This window comes from Kogia breviceps, chromosome 10 (assembly GCF_026419965.1).
Source record: "Kogia breviceps isolate mKogBre1 chromosome 10, mKogBre1 haplotype 1, whole genome shotgun sequence".
Lineage (NCBI taxonomy): Eukaryota > Metazoa > Chordata > Mammalia > Artiodactyla > Physeteridae > Kogia > Kogia breviceps.
The window spans coordinates 42,216,833-42,234,920 of record NC_081319.1 but is presented as its reverse complement, the minus strand read 5'-3'; the positions used below and the strand labels follow the sequence as shown (position 1 = coordinate 42,234,920).

General features: G+C 45.1%; 1 protein-coding gene across 4 annotated transcripts in view; it reads right to left on the bottom strand.

Moving 5' to 3' along the window:
* Window positions 1–10,429: 10,429 nt before the first annotated feature.
* The window catches only part of SLC6A20 (solute carrier family 6 member 20), a 47,974-nt gene continuing 40,315 nt past the window's right edge, over window positions 10,430–18,088 (bottom strand). Inside the window, exons 9-11 of one of the 4 annotated variants that reach the window (XM_059076669.2) lie at window positions 17,140–17,299; window positions 15,790–15,955; window positions 10,430–14,154 (exon numbers count right to left, since the gene is read on the bottom strand). In XM_059076669.2, the coding sequence (XP_058932652.1) occupies window positions 14,005–14,154; window positions 15,790–15,955; window positions 17,140–17,299 (476 nt within the window). In that variant the 3' untranslated portion in view covers window positions 10,430–14,004. Of the gene's footprint in view, window positions 14,155–15,277; window positions 15,956–17,139; window positions 17,300–18,088 lie in introns of those variants that run through there. The other 3 variants (XM_067044513.1, XM_059076670.2, XM_067044512.1) reach the window with 3 other exon arrangements.

Here is an 18,088-nt window from a genome sequence, read left to right as displayed (position 1 = left end):
TTTTCCTGAGTGTGTTTGGAATAACATGAGTCCTCTGTGCTCAGAGCTGTTTTTTGACAGTAGTGATCTCTGGTGAGAACCGTTTGGAAACATTGGGTTAAACATAGTCAAAGACTTGTCTCAATTCTCGGACTTGTCAGAGGTTTGACTCCCCTAGAGGGTGTGTGCAACACAGCAGCACCCAGACTTTTTGGTCTGTGGAATTTTTTATTTACAGAGCATCTCAATAGGACCATTCTGTGAAATTGATTTGAATAAGGCTTGCATGAGGGCGAGCACTCTGGCCTTGGAGTTAAGGAAAACATGGGCTCTAATTTATATTTGCACCTTACTTTTGTGTTGAACTTGGTCTCTTAACTATAAATTCTTGGATTCTCATCCATATGGCAGATCCTTAAGCTAACACATGCACATGGAAACACCCCCCTGCTGAGAAACTCAGGTAAATCTACAGGTGGGAGCTCTTCCTCGATGTCCATCTCTCATCCTCTGTTGGACATCATGCAGAGGCTCCATAAATGGGATTCACTGCGGGGGTGGAGGGGGAGAGACAATTAAAAGCAGTTGTGACATGTTTAATTATTACCACGAATGCCCTGGTCCTGCGTGAACTGGTCAGATGGCCTGTTGGTTCTTAGCACTTCCAGTTACAGATTATTCTGAGCATGACTTTGTCTCTGCTTTTTGTTTGTTTTAGCCAAAGGCCCAGATGTTCATCTTTCTTTTTTTTTTAAAAAAACTTTATTGGAGTATAATTGCTTTACAGTGGTGTGTTAGTTTCTGCTTTACAACAAAGTGAATCATGTACATATGTTCCCATATCTCTTCCCTCTTGCGTCTCCCTCCCTCCCACCCTCCCTATCCCACCCCTCTAGGTGCTCACAAACCACCTCGCTGATCTCCCTGTGCCATGCGGCTGCTTCCCACTAGCTATCCGCCCTATGTTTGGTAGTGTATATATGTCCATGACACTCTCTCACTTTGTCACAGCTTACCCTTTCCCCTCCTCATATCCTCAAGTCCATGCTCTAGTAGCTCTGTGTCTTTATTCCTGTCCTACCCCTAGGCTCTTCATGATATTTTTTTCCTTAGATTCCATATATATGTGTTAGCATACGGTATTTGTTTTTCTCCTTCTGATTTACTTCACTCTGTATGACAGACTCCAGGTCCATCCACCTCAGTACAAATAACTCAATTTCGTTTCTTTTTATGGCTGAGTAATATTCCATTGTGTGTATGTGCCACACCTTCTTTATCCATTCATCTGTTGATGGACACTTAGGTTGCTTCCATGTTCTGGCTATTGTAAACAGACCTGCAATGAACATTTTGGTACATGACTCTTCTTGAATTATGGTTTTCTCAGGGTATATGCCCAGAAGTGGGATTGCTGGGTCGTATGGTAGTTCCATTTTTAGTTTTTTAAGGAACCTCCATACTGTTCTCCATACTGGCTGTATCAATTTACATTCCCACCAACAATGCAAGAGTGTTCCCTTTTCTCCACACCCTCTCCACCATTTACTGTTTGTAGATTTTTTGATGGTGGCCATTCTGAGCAGTGTGAGATGATATCTCATTGTAGTTTGATTTGCATTTCTCTAATGATTAATGATGTTGAGCATTCTTTCATGTGTTTGTTGGTAATCTGTATATCTTCTTTGGAGAAATGTCTATTTACTTCTGCCCATTTTTGGATTGGGTTGTTTGTTTTTTTTGTTACTGAGCTGCATGAGCTGCTTGTAAATTTTGGAGATTAATCCTTCGTCAGTTGCTTCATTTGCAACTATTTTCTCCCATTCTGAGGGTTGTCCTTTGGTCTTGTTTATGGTTTCCTTTGATGTGCAAAAGCTTTTAAGTTTCATTAGGCCCTATTTGTTTATTTTTGTTTTTATTTCCATTTCTCTAGGAGGTGGGTCAAAAAGGATCTTGCTATGATTTATGTCATGGAGTATTCTGCCTATGTTTTCCTCTAAGAGTTTTATAGTGTCTGGCCTTACATTTAGGTCTATAATCCATTTTGAATTTATTTTTGTGTATGCTGTTAGGGAGTGTTCTAGTTTCATACTTTTACATGTACCTGTCCAGTTTTCCCAGCACCACTTATTGAAGAGGCTGTCTTTTCTCCACTGTATATTCTTGCCTCCTTTATCAAAGATAAGGTGACCATATGTGCGTGGGTTTATCTCTGGGCTTTCTATCCTGTTCCATTGATCTATATTTCTGTTTTTGTGCCAGTACCATACTGTCTTGATTACTGTAGCTTTGTAGTATAGTCTGAAGTCAGGGAGCCTGATTCCTCCAGCTCCATTTTTCGTTCTCAAGATTGCTTTGGTTATTCGGGGTCTTTTGTGTTTCCATACAAATTGTGAAATTTTTTGTTCTAGTTCTGTAAAAAAATGCCAGTGGTAGTTTGATAGGGATTGCATTGAATCTGTAGATTGCTTTGGGTAGTAGAGTCATTTTCACAATGTTGATTCTTCCAATCCAAAAACATGGTATATCTCTCCATCTATTTGTATCATCTTTAATTTCTTTCATCAGTGTCATATAATTTTCTGCATACACGTCTTTTGTCTCCCCAGCTAGGTTTATTCCTAGGTATTTTATTCTTTTTGTTGCAATGGTAAACGGGAGTGTTTCCTTAATTTCTCTTTCAGAGTTTTCATCATTAGTGTATAGGAATGCAAGAGATTTCTGTGCATTAGTATTGTATCCTGCAGCTTTACCAAATTCATTGATTAGCTCTAGTAGTTTTCTGGTAGCATCCTTAGGATTCTCTATGTATAGTATCATGTCATCTGCAAACAGTGACAGCTTTACTTCTTTTCTGATTTGGATTCCTTTTATTTCCTTTTCTTCTCTGATTGGTGTGACTAGAACTTCCAAAACTATGTTGAATAAGAGTGGTGAGAGTGGGCAACCTTGTTTTGTTCCTGATCTTAGTGGAAATGGTTTCAGTTTTTCACCACTGAGGATGTTGTTGGCTGTGGGTTTGTCATATATGGCCTTTATTATGTTGAGGAAAGTTCCCTCTATGCCTACTTTCTGCAGGGTTTTTATCATAAATGGGTGTTGAATTTTGTCTAAAGCTTTCTCTGCATCTGTTGAGATGATCATATGGTTTTTCTTCTTCAGTTTGTTGATATGGTGTATCACGTTGATTGATTTGCGTATATTGAAGAATCCTTGCATTCCTGAGATAAACCCCACTTGATCATGGTGTATGATCCTTTTAATGTGCTGTTGGATTCTGTTTGCTAGTATCTTGTTGAGGATTTTTGCATCTGTGTTCATCAGTGATATTGGCCTGTAGTTTTCTTTCTTTGTGACGTCTTTGTCTGGTTTTGGTATCAGGGTGATGGTGGCATCGTAGAATGAGTTTGGGAGTGTTCCTCCCTCTGCTATATTTTGGAAGAGTTTGAGAAGGATTGGTGTTAGCTCTTCTCTGAATGTTTGATAGAATTTGCCTGTGAAGCCATCTGGTCCTGGGCTTTTGTTTGTTGGAAGATTTTAAATCACAGTTTCAATTTCAGTGCTTGTGATTGGTCTATTCATATTTTCTATTTCTTCCTGGTTCAGTCTCGGCAGGTTTTGCATTTCTAAGAATTTGTCCATTTCTTCCAGGTTGTCCATTTTATTGGCATAGAGTTGCTTGTAGTAATCTCTCATGATCTTTTGTATTTCTGCAGTGTCAGTTGTTACTTCTTTTTCATTTCTAATTCTATTGATTTGAGTCTTCTCTCTTTTTTCCTTGATGAGTCTGGCTAATGGTTTATCAATTTTGTTTGTCTTCTCAAAGAACCAGGTTTTTAGTTTTATTATCTTTGCTATTGTTTCCTTCATTTCTTTTTCATTTATTTCTGATCTGATCTTTATGATTTCTTTCCTTCTGCTAAATTTGGGGTTTTTTAATTCTTCTTTCTCTAATTGCTTTAGGTGCAATCTTAGGTTGTTTATTTGAAATGTTTCCTGTTTCTTAAGGTAGGATTGTATTGCTATAAACTTCCCTCTTAGAACTGCTTTTGCTATATCCCATAACTTTTGGGTGGTCGTGTCTCCATTGTCATTTGTTTCTAGGTATTTTTTGATTTCCTCTTTGATTTCTTCAGTGATAACTTCATTATTAAGTAGTGTATTGTTTAGCCTCCATGTGTTTGTATTTTCTACAGATGTTTTCCTGTGATTGATATCCATTCTCATAGCATTGTTATCAGAAAAGATACTTGATACGATTTCAATTTTCTTAAAGTTACCAAGGCTAGATTTGTGACCCAAGATATGATCTATCCTGGAGAATGTTCCATGAGCACTTGAGAAAAATGTGTATTCTGTTGTTTTTGGATGGAATGTCCTATAAATATCAATTAAGTCCATCTTGTTTAATGTATCATTTAAAGCTTGTGTTTTCTTATTTATTTTCATTTTGGATGATCTGTCCATTGTTGAAAGTGGGGTGTTAAAGTCCCCTACTATGATTGTGTTACTGTCGATTTCCCCTTTTATAGCTGTTAGTATTTGCCTTATGTATTGAGGTGCTCCTATGTTGGGTGCATAAATATTTACAATTGTTATATCTTCTTCTTGGATCCATCTCTTGATCATTATGTAGTGTCCTTCTTTGTCTCTTGTAATAGTCTATTGTAAAGTTTGTTTTGTCTGATATGAGAATTGCTACTCCAGCTTTCTTCTGATCTCCATTTGCATGGAATATCTTTTTCCATCCCCTCACTTTCAGTCTGTATGTGTTCCTAGGTCTGAAGTGGGTCTCTTGTAGACAGCATATGTATGGGTCTTGTTTTTGTATGCATTCAGCCACTCTGTGTCTTTTGGTGGGAGCATTTAATTCATTTACATTTAAGGTAGTTATGGATATGTATGTTCCTATTACCATTTTCTTAATTGCTTTGGGTTTGTTATTGTAGGTCTTTTCCTTCTCTTGTGTTTCCTGTCTAGAGAAGTTCCTTTAGCGTTTGTTGTAAAGCTGGTTTGGTAGTGCTGAACTCTCTCAGCTTTTGCTTGTCTGTAAAGGTTTTAATTTCTCCATCAAATGTGAATGAGATCCTTGCTGGATAGAGTAATCTTGGTTATAGGTTTTTCTCCTTCATCACTTTAAATATGTCCTGCCACTCCCTTCTGGCTTGCAGAGTTTCTGCTGAAAGATCAGCTGTTAAGCTTATAGAGATTCCATTGTGTATTATTTGTTCCCTTGCTGCTTTTTTTTTTTTTTTTTTGGCGGTACGCGGGCCTCTCACCGCTGTGGCCTCTCCCGTTGCGGAGCAGGTTCCGGTCGCGCAGGCTCAGCGGCCACGGCTCACGGACCCAGCCGCTCTGCGGCATGTGGGATCTTCCCGGACCAAGGCACGAACCCGTGTCCCCTGCATCGGCAGGCGGACTCTCAACCACTGCGCCACCAGGGAAGCCCTCCCTTGCTGCTTTTAATATGTTTTCTTTGTATTTGATTTTTGATAGGTTGATAAATATGTGTCTTGGCGTGTTTCTCCTTGGATTTATCGTGTATGGGACTCTCTGTGCTTCCTGGACTTGATTAACTATTTCCTTTCCCATATTAGGGAAGTTTTGAACTATAATCTCTTCAAATATTTTCTCAGTGCCTTTCTTTTTCTCTTCTTCTTTTGGAACTGCTATAGTTTGAATGTTGGTGTGTTTAATGTTGTCCCAGAGGTCTCTGAGACTGTCCTCAGTTCTTTTCATTCTTTATTCTGCTCTGCAGTAGTTATTTCTACTACTTTATCTTCCAGGTTACTTCTCCGTTCTTCTGCCTCAGTTATTCTGCTATTGATCCCTTCTAGAGTATTTTTAATTTTATTTATTGTGTTGTTCATTGTTGCTTGTTTCCTCTCTAGTTCTTCTAGGTCCTTGTTAAATGTTTCTGGTATTTTTTCTATTTCCAAGATTTTGAATCATCTTTACTATCATTCTGAATTCTTTTTCAGGTAGACTGCCTATTTCCTCTTCATTTGTTAGGTCTGGTGGGTTTTTACCTTGCTCCTTCATCTGCTGTGTGTTTTTCTGTCTTTTCATTTTGCTTATCTTACTGTGTTTGGGGTCTCCTTTTTGCAGGCTGCAGGTTTGTAGTTCCCGTTGTTTTTGGTGTCTGTCCCCAGTGGCTAAGGTTGGTTCAGTGGGTTGTGTAGGTTTCGTTATGGAGGGGACTAGTGCCTGTGTTCTGCTGGATGAGGCTGGATCTTGTCTTTCTGGTGGGCAGGTCCACATCTGGTGGTGTGTTTTGGGGTGTCTGTAGCCTTATGATTTTAGGCAGCCTTTCTGCTAATGTATGAGGCTGTGTTCCTGTCTTGCTAGTTGTTTGGCATAGGGTGTCCAGCACTGTAGCTTGCTCGTCGTTGAGTGAAGCTGCGTCTTGGCATTGAGATCTCTGGGAGATTTTCGCCATTTGCTATTACGTGGAGCTGGGAGGTCTCTTGTGGACCAGGGTCCTGAAGTTGGCTCTCCCACCTCAGAGGCACAGCACTGACTCCTGGCTGGCTGGAGCAGCAAGAGCCTTTCATCCACACGGCTCAGAATAAAAGGGAGAAAAAGTAGAAAGAAAGAAAGAAAGAGGATAAAATACAGTAGGATAAAATAAAATGAAGTTCTTAAAGTAAAATATAATTATTAAGAAAAAATTTTTAAAGTAAAAAAAACCAAAAAGAACTGGACCATCACAGCCCTAGGACAAATGTGAAAGCAAAGCTATACAGACAAAATCTCACACAGAAGCATACACATACACACTCACAAAAAGAGGAAAAGGGGAAAAAATAATATATCTTGCTCTCATAGTCCACCTCCTCAATTGGGGATGATTTGTTGTCTATTCAGGCATTCCACAGATGCAGGATATATCAAGTTGATTGTGGAGATTTAATCCTCTGCTCCTGAGGCTGCTGGCAGAAATTTCCGTTTCTCTTCTTTGTTTGCACAGCTCCCGGGCTTCAGCTTTGTATTTGGCCCCGCCTCTGCGTGTAGGTCGCCTGAGGGCGTCTGTTCTTCTACTCAGACAGGACGGGGTTAAAGGAGCCGGGGTTAAAGGGGCCGCTGATTCAGGGGCTCTGGCTCACTGCTGTGGTGGGGAGGGAGGGGCACGGAGTGCTGGGCGAGCCTACAGCAGCAGAGGCCAGCATGACGTTGCCCCAGCCTGAGGCGCGCCTTGCGTTCTCCCTGGGAAGTTGTCCCTGGATCACGGGACGCTGGCAGTGGCGGGCTGCACAGGGTCCCGGGAGGGGAGGTGTGGAGAGTGACCTGTACTCGCACACAGGCTTCTTGGTGGCTGCAGCAGCGGCTTTAGCATCTCATGCCTGTCTCTGGGGTCCGCGCTAATAACCGCGGCTCAAGCCTGTCTCTGGAGCTCCTTTAAGCAGCGCGCTTAATCCCCTCTCCTTGTGCACCAGGAAACAAAGAGGGAAGAAAAAAATCTCTTGCCTCTTCGCTAGCTCCAGACTTTTTCTCGGACTTCGTCCTCCCTAGCCATGGTGCACTAACCCCTTCAGCCTGTGTTCATGCCGCCAGTCCTCCCCCTCCCGTCCCGGCGGGTGAGCAGACAAGCCTCTTGGGCTGGTGAGTGCCAGTCGGCACCCATCCTGTGTGCGGGAATCTCTCTGCCCTCCGCACCCTGTTACTGCGCTCTCCTCCGTGGCTCTGAAGCTTCCCCCCTGTGCCACCTGCAGTCTCCGCCCGTGAAGAGGGCTTCTAGTGTGTGGAAACCTTTCCTCCTTCATAGCTCCCTCCCACTGTGCAGGTTCCGTCCCTATTCTTTTGTCTCTTTATTCTTTTTCCTTTTGCCCTGCTCAGGTACTTGGGGAGTTTCTTGCCTTTTGGGAGGTCTGAGGTCTTCTGTCAGCAATCAGTGGGTGTTCTACACAAGCAGTTCCACGTGTAGATGTATTTCTGATGTATCTGTGGGGAGGAAGGTGATCTCCGTGTCTCTTCCGCCGTCCTCTCTCGAACCGCCTCATCTTTCTTCATTCACCATTTTCAGTGATGCATGCCTGTTGCGTGTTTATTTTTCTAGCTGTAGGAAGCTAAAGTATCATTAAAATATCATGTTACATTTTATGTCCTAAATTGAGGTCCTATTAGACTTCGGTTTGAACATAGACTTTGAGGTTAGGAGAAGTAGAAAGTACAGGTTGTAAGTCATGTTTAGGAGAATTTAAGATGTCCTTCTCCTGACCTTTTGGGAGCACACATTCTCCTGGGTTCTGTCTAGCCTTACTCACAACTCCATTGCCTACTGATGTCTCCTCTCTGCTTTATCCCTGTTCTAGTTATCTATTTCTGGAAAGTAATCTCACAGTGTTGCAAGTTAGGAATGAAGCCTGGCACACCTGGGTGATCTGTTCCAGATGGCACTGACAGAGGTCACTCAGTGATACTCAGCTGACAGAGGGGCTGGTCTCTGGTCCAAGCTGGTTTGCTGCTGCACAGGGGTGGCTGGAAGGTGGAGCAGCTGGTTTTGTGAGCTGGAGCACCTCTATGTGGCTTTGCAGCACGGCAGCCTCAAGGTCGTAGGACTTCATACCTGGTTGGCTCACGGCGGCCGGAATGAGTGTTCCAGCACGCCAGGTGGAAGCTTGCATGGCCTTTTATGATCTAGCCTCTAATGTCCAATGGTGTCCCTTCTGCCATATTCTATTGGTCGAAGCACTCACAAGCCCACTCAGATTCAGGGGCCAGGGATACAGACCCCCTCTCTCAGTGAGAAAGATGGAAAAGAACCTGTGGCCCTGTCTGAACACATGTTGGATTTTTTTGTAGGCTTTGGTCCTAAACCCTCTTCTCCATGTACACACTTACCCCAGGTGATGTCATTTAGACCCATGGTTTTAAAATAGCATCTTTAAGTTGTGACCCCCAAATATATACCTCTAGATCGGACCTTTCCCAAAGGTCCAGATTCTAATGTTCTGCTGTCTACCAGATATTCCCACCTGATTCACAGGCATCTCAAACTCAGTACGGTCAAGCAGAGCTCTTCCCCCCCACCCCCCGAGCTCTTGATTTATACTCTGCAGATTGGTTCCATGCCGAGTTTTCTCCATCTCAGGAAATGCCACCAGCATCCACCCAGTAAGTCAAACATTTCATCCCTCTCCTCTCAACTATGCATCCAGTCCATAAAGCAAGTCTTGGCAACTCTCCCCTGCCAAAATATAACTCAGACCCACCTATTCCTCTCCATATTCATTCCAAGTCCATGCCACCATTATCTTTTCCATGGACTTACTAAAGTAGCTCCTGGAATAATTTTCCAAGGTCCCCAGCTACAGCCCTCTCCAGTCCGTTCTGCACAGCTACAAGTGATCTTTCAAGTGTAAACTAGATGACGCAGTGCCCCACGTTAAACCCTCAGGTGAGATTCTGTTGCTCTTTGAAGAAAACTGAAGCTCTTTGCTGTGGCCTACAAGGCTTATATGACCTGGTCTCTGCCCACTTCTCCAAGCTCCCATGGCTCCCCTCCCCAGTCCAACCACAGGCCTCCCTTCTGCTCTTTCTCCCGAGGGTCTTTGCACTGCCATTGCCTCTGCCTGGACAGACCTTCCAGCAATTCCAATAACTAATTCATTCTTCTTCAAAATTCAGTCCACATAATCTCCTCCTCGGACCACCTGATTGAAGCACTGTCTCTCTCACACCATCACTTGGCCCATTTATTTCCTTCTTAGAAAAGATCACAGTCTGTAATTATATCATTTGTTATCTATCATTGTCTCTTTTCCCCTCCAGAATCTAAGAGCCATGAAGTCCAGGGACCAGAACTTTCCCCAGAGCCTACACAGGGACTGGATTGTAATATACTCCATAACGGCTGATCCTATGCAGGTGGGCAATATGAAAGGACACATGATTCACATGTAAGAGACTGGTCAGAAAATTCTGGTTGAGAATTTCATATTTGTAGACGTACTTTTTGCCTTACAAAAGGATTGTTTAAATCGCTTGTTTTTTTTTCTTCCTCTGACTGAATGTTGAGTAGAAAATGGTTGGGTGAATTAATTCTCTTCCCCAGCTTTTCTATCTATAAAGTGGAACAGCCATAAATTAATTTTTCTATGTAAAATAACTTATACAGAAATATAACACAATAGTTTACATGCTCTTTCCACCCCAGGACAGTTCTGAGGTCACACCCAAACCTATTGTGTGGGTTCTCATGGCCTCAGCCAACAAGGGATCCTGAGGTGGGCAGACTGCCCAGGGCACCTCTCAAAAGGGTTGGAAAGATTCTGCAGCAATTCGGAAGAGCTCACATTCTGTTTAAATCCAGCAAATTAGAATTTTTTCCCCTAATTTCTCTTTTGGATGCTACCCTTCCTGTTACCATGTGATCCTCTTCTCATGTGATGGCCTTCATTGGTGCGGTTTCACTGCATGTGAGGAAGCAAACATAGAGAAGGCAGTAGAAAAGAGACCAGATGCATTCTCCTTTATTTTCCTTTTTTTTTTTTCAAAATTAGCTAGTATCTTTACATAAGGAGGGAAAATCTTGTGTTGAGAGGTCTCAAAACAAAAGTACATCTCATAAGTGACCAAAAAGACCTAGAGATATATTTATTTAGGGTTTTATTTATGACAATTGCTAAAAAAACCAAATACTTCCCTACCTGATTCTTTAGAACTAAGTGAAGAGTAGGTGTGTTTTTAGTATAATCAGAAAGCTTTCTGGAGTCTGTGTCTGGCTCTAATGTCATTGTACTGCTAAGGGCCCAGGGATGGAACGTGCCTTTTTCTCTCCAGCTTATTGGAAGAGTGTGGACAAATGTTAAGATGACTGCTTTTGTGCAGTCCCTAGAAAATAGTCAAAGAATTCAAAGAAGTTTTTGAAACAGGACTTAGTGGTTCAAGAGGATTACTATGAAATGTTCTGCTCTTCATGCAGTTCTCAGAAAGCAGAATAAAACAACCCAAGCTGGAGACATTTTCATCTGGAGCACATTAGTCTATAATAATGGGACTTCATCTATTTGACTTCTGTGAGCAAAAATTATTCTGGAGAAGTAACTTTTCCATACAATTAGAAATGCTCAAAAGTGCTTTCACACTTTTAAAGGTCACTTTTGATGTAAGTGTGCCTAAATGTATGACACATTTTCCTTCTCTCTTAAATAGGGCCCTGGTTCTCAGATTTGGCAGGTTCCAGGGCATGGCCTGGACACCAGGAGTTTTAAATGCTCCTGGGTGGTTTGAATGGACACTGAGGTGGAGCGACTGTGAATAAAGAACTGCTCTAGAACAACATTTGTGTCTACGCTCCTGAGGATACCTAGCATTCAGGGCTGAAATACCCAGGTGATGACCAACCCCCGAGGGGCGGCCCCTGTTGTAAGACAGTGACCAGGGCTGGAGGCTCGGAGACTGACCAGTAAGGATTCAGGAACAGACTTTGTGCTGTGTATTTGCTGTCGAGTGTGCTCACTCTCCAAGCCTTGATAGGTGAGGTTTTGTGACACTGAAGAACCTTCTGATGAGAAATCGGAAGACTGACTAGTTGTGGTAAGTAAATGCTGGTTCATGCATTTTAAAGCCAAGTGATTTTTTTTTTCTTTTCCATTATGGTTTATCACAGAATACTGTATATAGTTCCCTGTGCCAGAGGAGGACCTTGTTGTTTACCCATTCTATATATAATAGTTGGCATCTGCTGATCCCAGCCTCCCAATCCATCCTTCCTCCACCCCCACTCCTTGGCAACCACACGTCTGTTCTCTGTGAGTCTGTTTCTGTTTCATAGATAAGTTCATTTGTATCATATTTTAGATTCCACATGTAAGTGAGATCATATGGTATTTGTCTCTCTCTGACGTACTTCACTTAGTATGATAATCTCTAGGTCCATCCATGTTGCCGCAAATGGCATGATTTTGGTTTTTTGTGGCTCAGTAATATTCCATTGTATTTATGTAGCACATCTTTATCCATTCATCTGTTGATGGACATTTAGATTGTTTCCATGTTTTGGCTATATTGTAAATAGTGCTGCTATAAACATAGGGGTGCCTGTATCTTTCTGAATTATAGTTTTGTCTGAATACATGCCCAGGAGTGGGATTGTTGGATCATATGGCAACTCTATCTTTAGTTTTTTGAGGAACGTCCATACTGTTTTCCATAATAGCTGCACCAGTTTACATTCCCACCAACAGTGTAGGATGGTTCCACTTTCTCCACACCTTCTCCAGCATTTGTTATTTGTAGACTTTTTAATGATGGTCATTCTAACTGGTGTGTGACATTTTGATTTGCAGTTTTGATTTGCATTTCTCTAATAATGATGTGGAGCATCTTTTCATGTGCACATTGGCCATCTGTATGTTGTCTTTGCAGAAATGTCTGTTTAGGTCTTCTGCCCATTTTTGGATTGGGTTGTTTATTTTTTGTTGACTTGTATGAGCTGTTTGTATATTTTGGAAATTAAGCCCTTGTTGGTAACATCATTTGCAAGTATTTTCTTCCAGTCCATAGGTTGTCTTTTTGTTGTGTTTATGGTTTCTTTTGCTGTGTAACAGCTTAAGTTTGTTTAGGTCCCATTTGTTTATTTTTGCTTTTTTCTCTGTTGTCTCTGGAGAGTGACCTAAGAAAACATTGGTATGATTTATGTCAGAGCATGTTCTCTTCTAGGAGTCTTATGGTGTCATGTCTTATATTTAAGTCTTTAAGCCATTTTGAGTTTATTTTTGTATATGGGGTGAGGGTGTGTTCTAACTTCATTGACTTACATGCGGCTGGGCTGGGCTGGGCTGTCCAGCTTACCTACCACCACCAAGTGGTCTTTTTATGGGCATGAGGTGAAGCTGGAAGTTCAAGACTGCCTAAGACCTTTCTAATGCCTATTTCTTGTTATGGGGAAGTTTATGGCATGAAAACGAAGTTTTTAAAGAAAAGCCGTTCCTTGCTGATGTCCCAGGTGAATGTTTAAGTGTCCTTAAAGATGTCTGTACAAATCTACTCAAAGAAACTTTGTGTGCTTCACTGAGAACATGGAATTCAGGAATGTTAGAGCAGTAAGGGACCTCCTCACTTCTGGGATAACCTTGACCTACTTACTGCAGTTAAAAGACAGGAGACGTTCACAAGGTGGACTAATGCTGTATCATAAAGATGGTGTCTTCACTTACTGGGTGTTCTGTTTGAGAGCCGTCTTTCTATATATTTTAGAAAACTTATGTATAGATAAATAACTTAAAACTAGTTATGGGCATGGTCTTTCCTATAAAAAGTTGGTCATCATGTCCAAATATAACCTTAGGTCTATGGGAAAGTTTGCTTCACTTTCATCCTCATAGAGGCTCTGGCAGCTCTTCAGTGCCATGAGACACCAGGGCCGAAGGTGGTTTGGGGTTGTTTGTAGAGAGGACTGGTCTTGGACCCACTGAGAGGCCTCAGATTAGGGAAAAGTGACTCCTTTTGTGAGCTCCAAACAAAGGCCTTCTTTCTTTATGGCCAGTCAATCCTATTAGCTAAGGAGAACACCGTGATTGCAGGTTCACTGTGACTGAAAAAAGAACTAATTAATTTTGCATTGATGACATTCAGATTAGTCATCTTAGTTTAAAAAACTCCTTTTCAAAATTCTCTAAAAATGAATGCCCGCTAGTATTTTGGGATCTCTTCAGGAAAAAAAAAAAATTCCTTAAATTTTATCCCATAAAAACTAGTCAAATTTCAGTTCCCGGTGTGCCCTACTTCTAGGACTTTGCTAGAGTCAAGCAGTTGTCTTCAAGACTGGCTGTGAGAATTCTGCCTTTGTGGTGACAGGGAGGAAGCACCGTGTGTGACTCTGGGGGTGGCTCGGTGAGCGGGCTGTGTGTCCTGCTGAGGGAGTCGTCTTTCTTTTCACCTTCCTAATCCTCTCTAGAGTCGAGAAGACGATGGGCTGAGTGCTTCCGGAGTCAATATTTCCAAAAGCAGCCGAGGCGCCTCCATCTGTACGTAAGTGGCTGTAAGATAGCGGCTGACGGCAGTCTCGGGGAAGCCCAGCTCTCAGGCCACGGAGGCTGTGTCTCCCCGCTTGAGGTGGCGCACGATGAAAGTCCCCAGGGCCCCCAGTGGGATGCACATGGTAGAGGAGGCCACAAGCAGCCCAATGATGGCCAGTGCATACGGGGGGTAGTCCTTGGTCACAAGCTGGCCCTGAAGAAGGAACCTGAGTGTCAGAAGAAAGAACCTCCCATGCGGAGCCTTCTGGGGGCACCACCCCTCTGGGCCTCAGGCCCTCCAGGTGGAGGAAGAGAGCATCTGCGGCCGGGCATCCTTACACCCTGGGCCGCCCCAGCTCTGCGTGCAGGTCACTAGTGGCTCTGCTGGGCAGACTAACTCCCCCTGTGCATCCTGTTTGTTTGGAGTTACCTGGAAAGAGCAGCCATGAGACTAATCCAAGGCTTAAGTTCAAGGCAGCAGCAGGGGACCTAAATGTAGGGGCTACCCTTGCCCAGTGCTGTCCAGTACAGCAGCCACTAGGCACAGGTGGCCATTGAGCACTGGGAATGTGGCTGGTGATGCACAAGAAGTGAACTTTAAATTATTTTAATTTTAATGAGTTAAATTTCAATAGCCACATGTGGTTACTAGCTTCTGTGTCCAGCAGCACAGCTCTCATCTCAGGAGAAGTGTTAATGGACCTCAGGACCTAGTTGGAAGAATGATGGATGTTTCCCTAAATGCAAAACTGATGAGAAACCAGTTGAGGCCCAAAAGCCAATAAATGCTGCGCTACCTTTCCACAAAGGAACCAGACGACAGCTAAGTCCAGGGAGCAGGTACTTGCTGTCAACCAAAGCATATACGGTTTGTAAACATAATGCCACAGTGAGTGTGGCCGTGGGAACCAGCCCACAGACTTGACTGTTGCTCGTCTGTTACTCTGTGTAGATTACAGGAATTGGGAGGAAACATAAATGATTTTAGCAGTTTGACAGCATAATCCTGTGTCTGCTGAATCTTATACGTATTTGGTGCTTGTATTTGCTCTTTTTTTTTTTTTAAAGGAATTCACTGTTAATTGCATTTTCCAAAAGTATCAGGCTGCATGGACTGGAGGAAACACCCTGCTCCTCCACTGCGGGGTGGGAAGCCCTGCTCGGCACCACTGCCAGAACCAGACAAGGGGGCGCCTTCCCAGCCAGGGTGCAGCTTGGAGTGTGTGGACTGGAGCATGGGCCCTGTGCACCCTGTCTGCACACTCCACACACACCATATGCTAAGGGGCAGCATCTTCTACCCACAGGGAAAGAAATGCAAATTGGTCTGTTGTATTACTTTCCTTAAAAAGTAAATCTTGTTTTATGAGAGTGCCTGTGCAAGGATAGCCAAGGCTGACCCTCAGGCCCGGTGCAGTGATACGGCTGTCCAGGTTGTTAAAGCACTGATGTGCTGCCCTCTGCTGGGTGAGCAGATGCAGCCCCGCCACCTGAGTGCCCCCCTCAGTCCCCCGTGCTGTCCTAGTAACTCCAGTATAAACACCAGTCCCTGCCTCACCCCGCTCCTCAGGGGCCATGCCCTGCAGCCTTGCTTGGCCTTTCCTGAGTGGCCTCAGTGGACAGAGGCCACCAGGAAGTTGTAGACGCAATCTCACTCTTTTCACTGCAGCCCATGTTGAAAAACTCAGCCCTGGACAGCAGAGCTGGGCTCTGAGTTTGTTTTACATACCCGGGTGATGTTTCCATGTTGTGACAAATAACCTATCCCCACCCTGGAGAGAGTGCCTTGGTTTCGGAAAACTAGAGGCCCGTGATCGCTCACGAGCCTGGGGCCCGAGGTGGCAGATACCTGGGAGGCATCCCAGGCTTGGTACTGCAGGGTCCCCGTGATGATGTAGTCACTCAGGTAGAAGATGAAGAGGCTGATGATGAGCAGCGGGCTCACACCGCCCCACATGGCCTTCCAGTACCAGTTCAGAGCGTGCCCAGTCATAGCCTTCAGGTCGCTTTCGAATCTGTTTGGAGGTGGGGAGAGAAAGCTTGGATTATCCATGCTGTTGGCGCCAGGCAGTCCAGGCCACACCTCCCCACCTGCTCAGGAAGATTCTGTGCTGGGCGCCACTGATGGCTGAACACTACCACACTGGCCGTCTCCGATTCTTTCTGGGGGTCCTGGGGGCAGGGAGGGGAGAAGGGCTGAGGCCACCACAGAGGGGGCAAAGCAACCCCCCATAGGTGAGTGGACATCAGAGGCCATCCTCCTGGTGCCGGCCTTCAGCTGGAGGCTGCTGCTGTGCACCAGAGGGCAGCGACAGTGGGAACAGAGGGCCTGGCGGGACACCTGTGAAGCCAGTCCTCAACACCAGGGGACCTCGAGGGCAGCCCCACTGCACCCCTCCCACCCTGTCAGCAACTCTCCTTCCCCCTAGAAACACCCCCAGCGGGGAATCGCTTTTGTCCCCTGAAACCAGAGCAGGCTTTCTGGGGCGGAGGGAGGGAGAACCAAACCTGAAGGAATCAGAAGCACTTTGGCCCTGACCCGTTGGAGCTGGCATGGAGCAGTGCTTCCCAAGTGTAGCTGCCTGCAGCCCACCATTGTGATTTCCATCATCTGTGGGCTTTTTTAAATTGACCCTTTTACCTGAATTTAGCAATAGCATGACAATATCTGTTTTGGACCATGGATTGGATAGGCTAATCATATATTTTTCTGGGACACACACACAAATGAGTATGGAAAGTATCTCAGCACTTTGGGAAATGCTGACCCAGCCACCTCCCCGTTTCCCAGGAAAGGGGACTGAGGTCCAGGGCTGTGATGTGACTTGCCTGAGGGCACCCAGGAAGTGGCCGACCCAGGCCCAGCATCCAGATTGGTGTCTTACCTCCAGTCCAGGGCCTTAGAAACTGCTCCCCACGGTGGAAGAGGCAGCCATGGGGGGGGGGGGGGAGGGGGCCGGGTGAGACTGTCACAGTGAGAACCACAGCCCCTGCCTCTCCTGGACCCTGCGGCGTGTCTGTCACCACCTCCCCACCTGCTGCCACTGACCTAGCAGGACCCTGCACTGTAGACCACGAAGACCCACGTGCATAATGTGAACACCTGCGATTCTCTAAACTACATGTGGCAGAAAGTGTTGTGAGGCATGGCCTTCACGGGCGGGTTTCCTGGGCAGTTGTCAGGGGCAGGGCCTCCTACCTCCTCAGTCCGTACAGATAGCACACGGCCAGCGTCTCTACCAGGACAATGAGCAGCAGGGACAGCGTGGCAGCGTAGTCGTTGAAGATGTCGAACCAGTAGTTGCCGGCCTCCATGGTGAACACCAAGCCGATGGCACAGCTCACGAGGCACACCAGACCTAGAAACACAGGACCAGCTGCTCACCTGCCTGAGACCCGGGCCTGTGCACCCAGCTTTCTGTGGGGCCCAAGAGCCATGGACCCTGAGGAGGCGCTGGCCATTCGGTTCATCCGCGTGGGCTGGGCAGCCGTCATGGATTGGCCTCTCTGCAGGTGTGCGCCACGTGTGTGTGTTGGGCAGCATGGGACAGAGGTGTTGCGAGGAGTGTCAGCAGGACTTCTTGCTTTTAATTCATGGAGCTGTCCAGTAGCGGGGAATCAAACTCGGTGGAAAAGAAACTTGTAGGTGTTGCTGTCTAGGGGGATCTCACCCAGGCTATAGGTCTGGTGACTGTTTATCCCAGCAACTCAGCCACTGAGCTCATGGGAAGTGAATCAGGGGAGGAGATTTGAGCTGCAGGGCACCCCTCACAGGACCCCCTAGAGAGGATTCACATCTGACCAGAAGAGAGGAGTAGGGAGGGGAAGAGAAGAAACGAATGCTTACCCAGCTGCCACTATGCCCCAGGCACTTGCCATGCAGTGGAGCCTTTAGCCTCTGGGGCAGGTTATCAGGAGCCCCCTTCTACAGAGGGGAAGCCAAGGCTCAGAGATGTCGGCTAACTTTCCGAACATCCCACAGCACAGAAAGAGAGTGAGTTGGAATTCAGACACAGGCCCTTCTGTCTCCAGAACCGAAGCTCTGGCCCCAGTTGGGCACCCCACAAAGTATTAGACTCTAAAGCTCCCACCAGCCCTTTCCATGGCCACACCCTACACCACCAGCCAGTGAGCCCCACCGCTGTCCT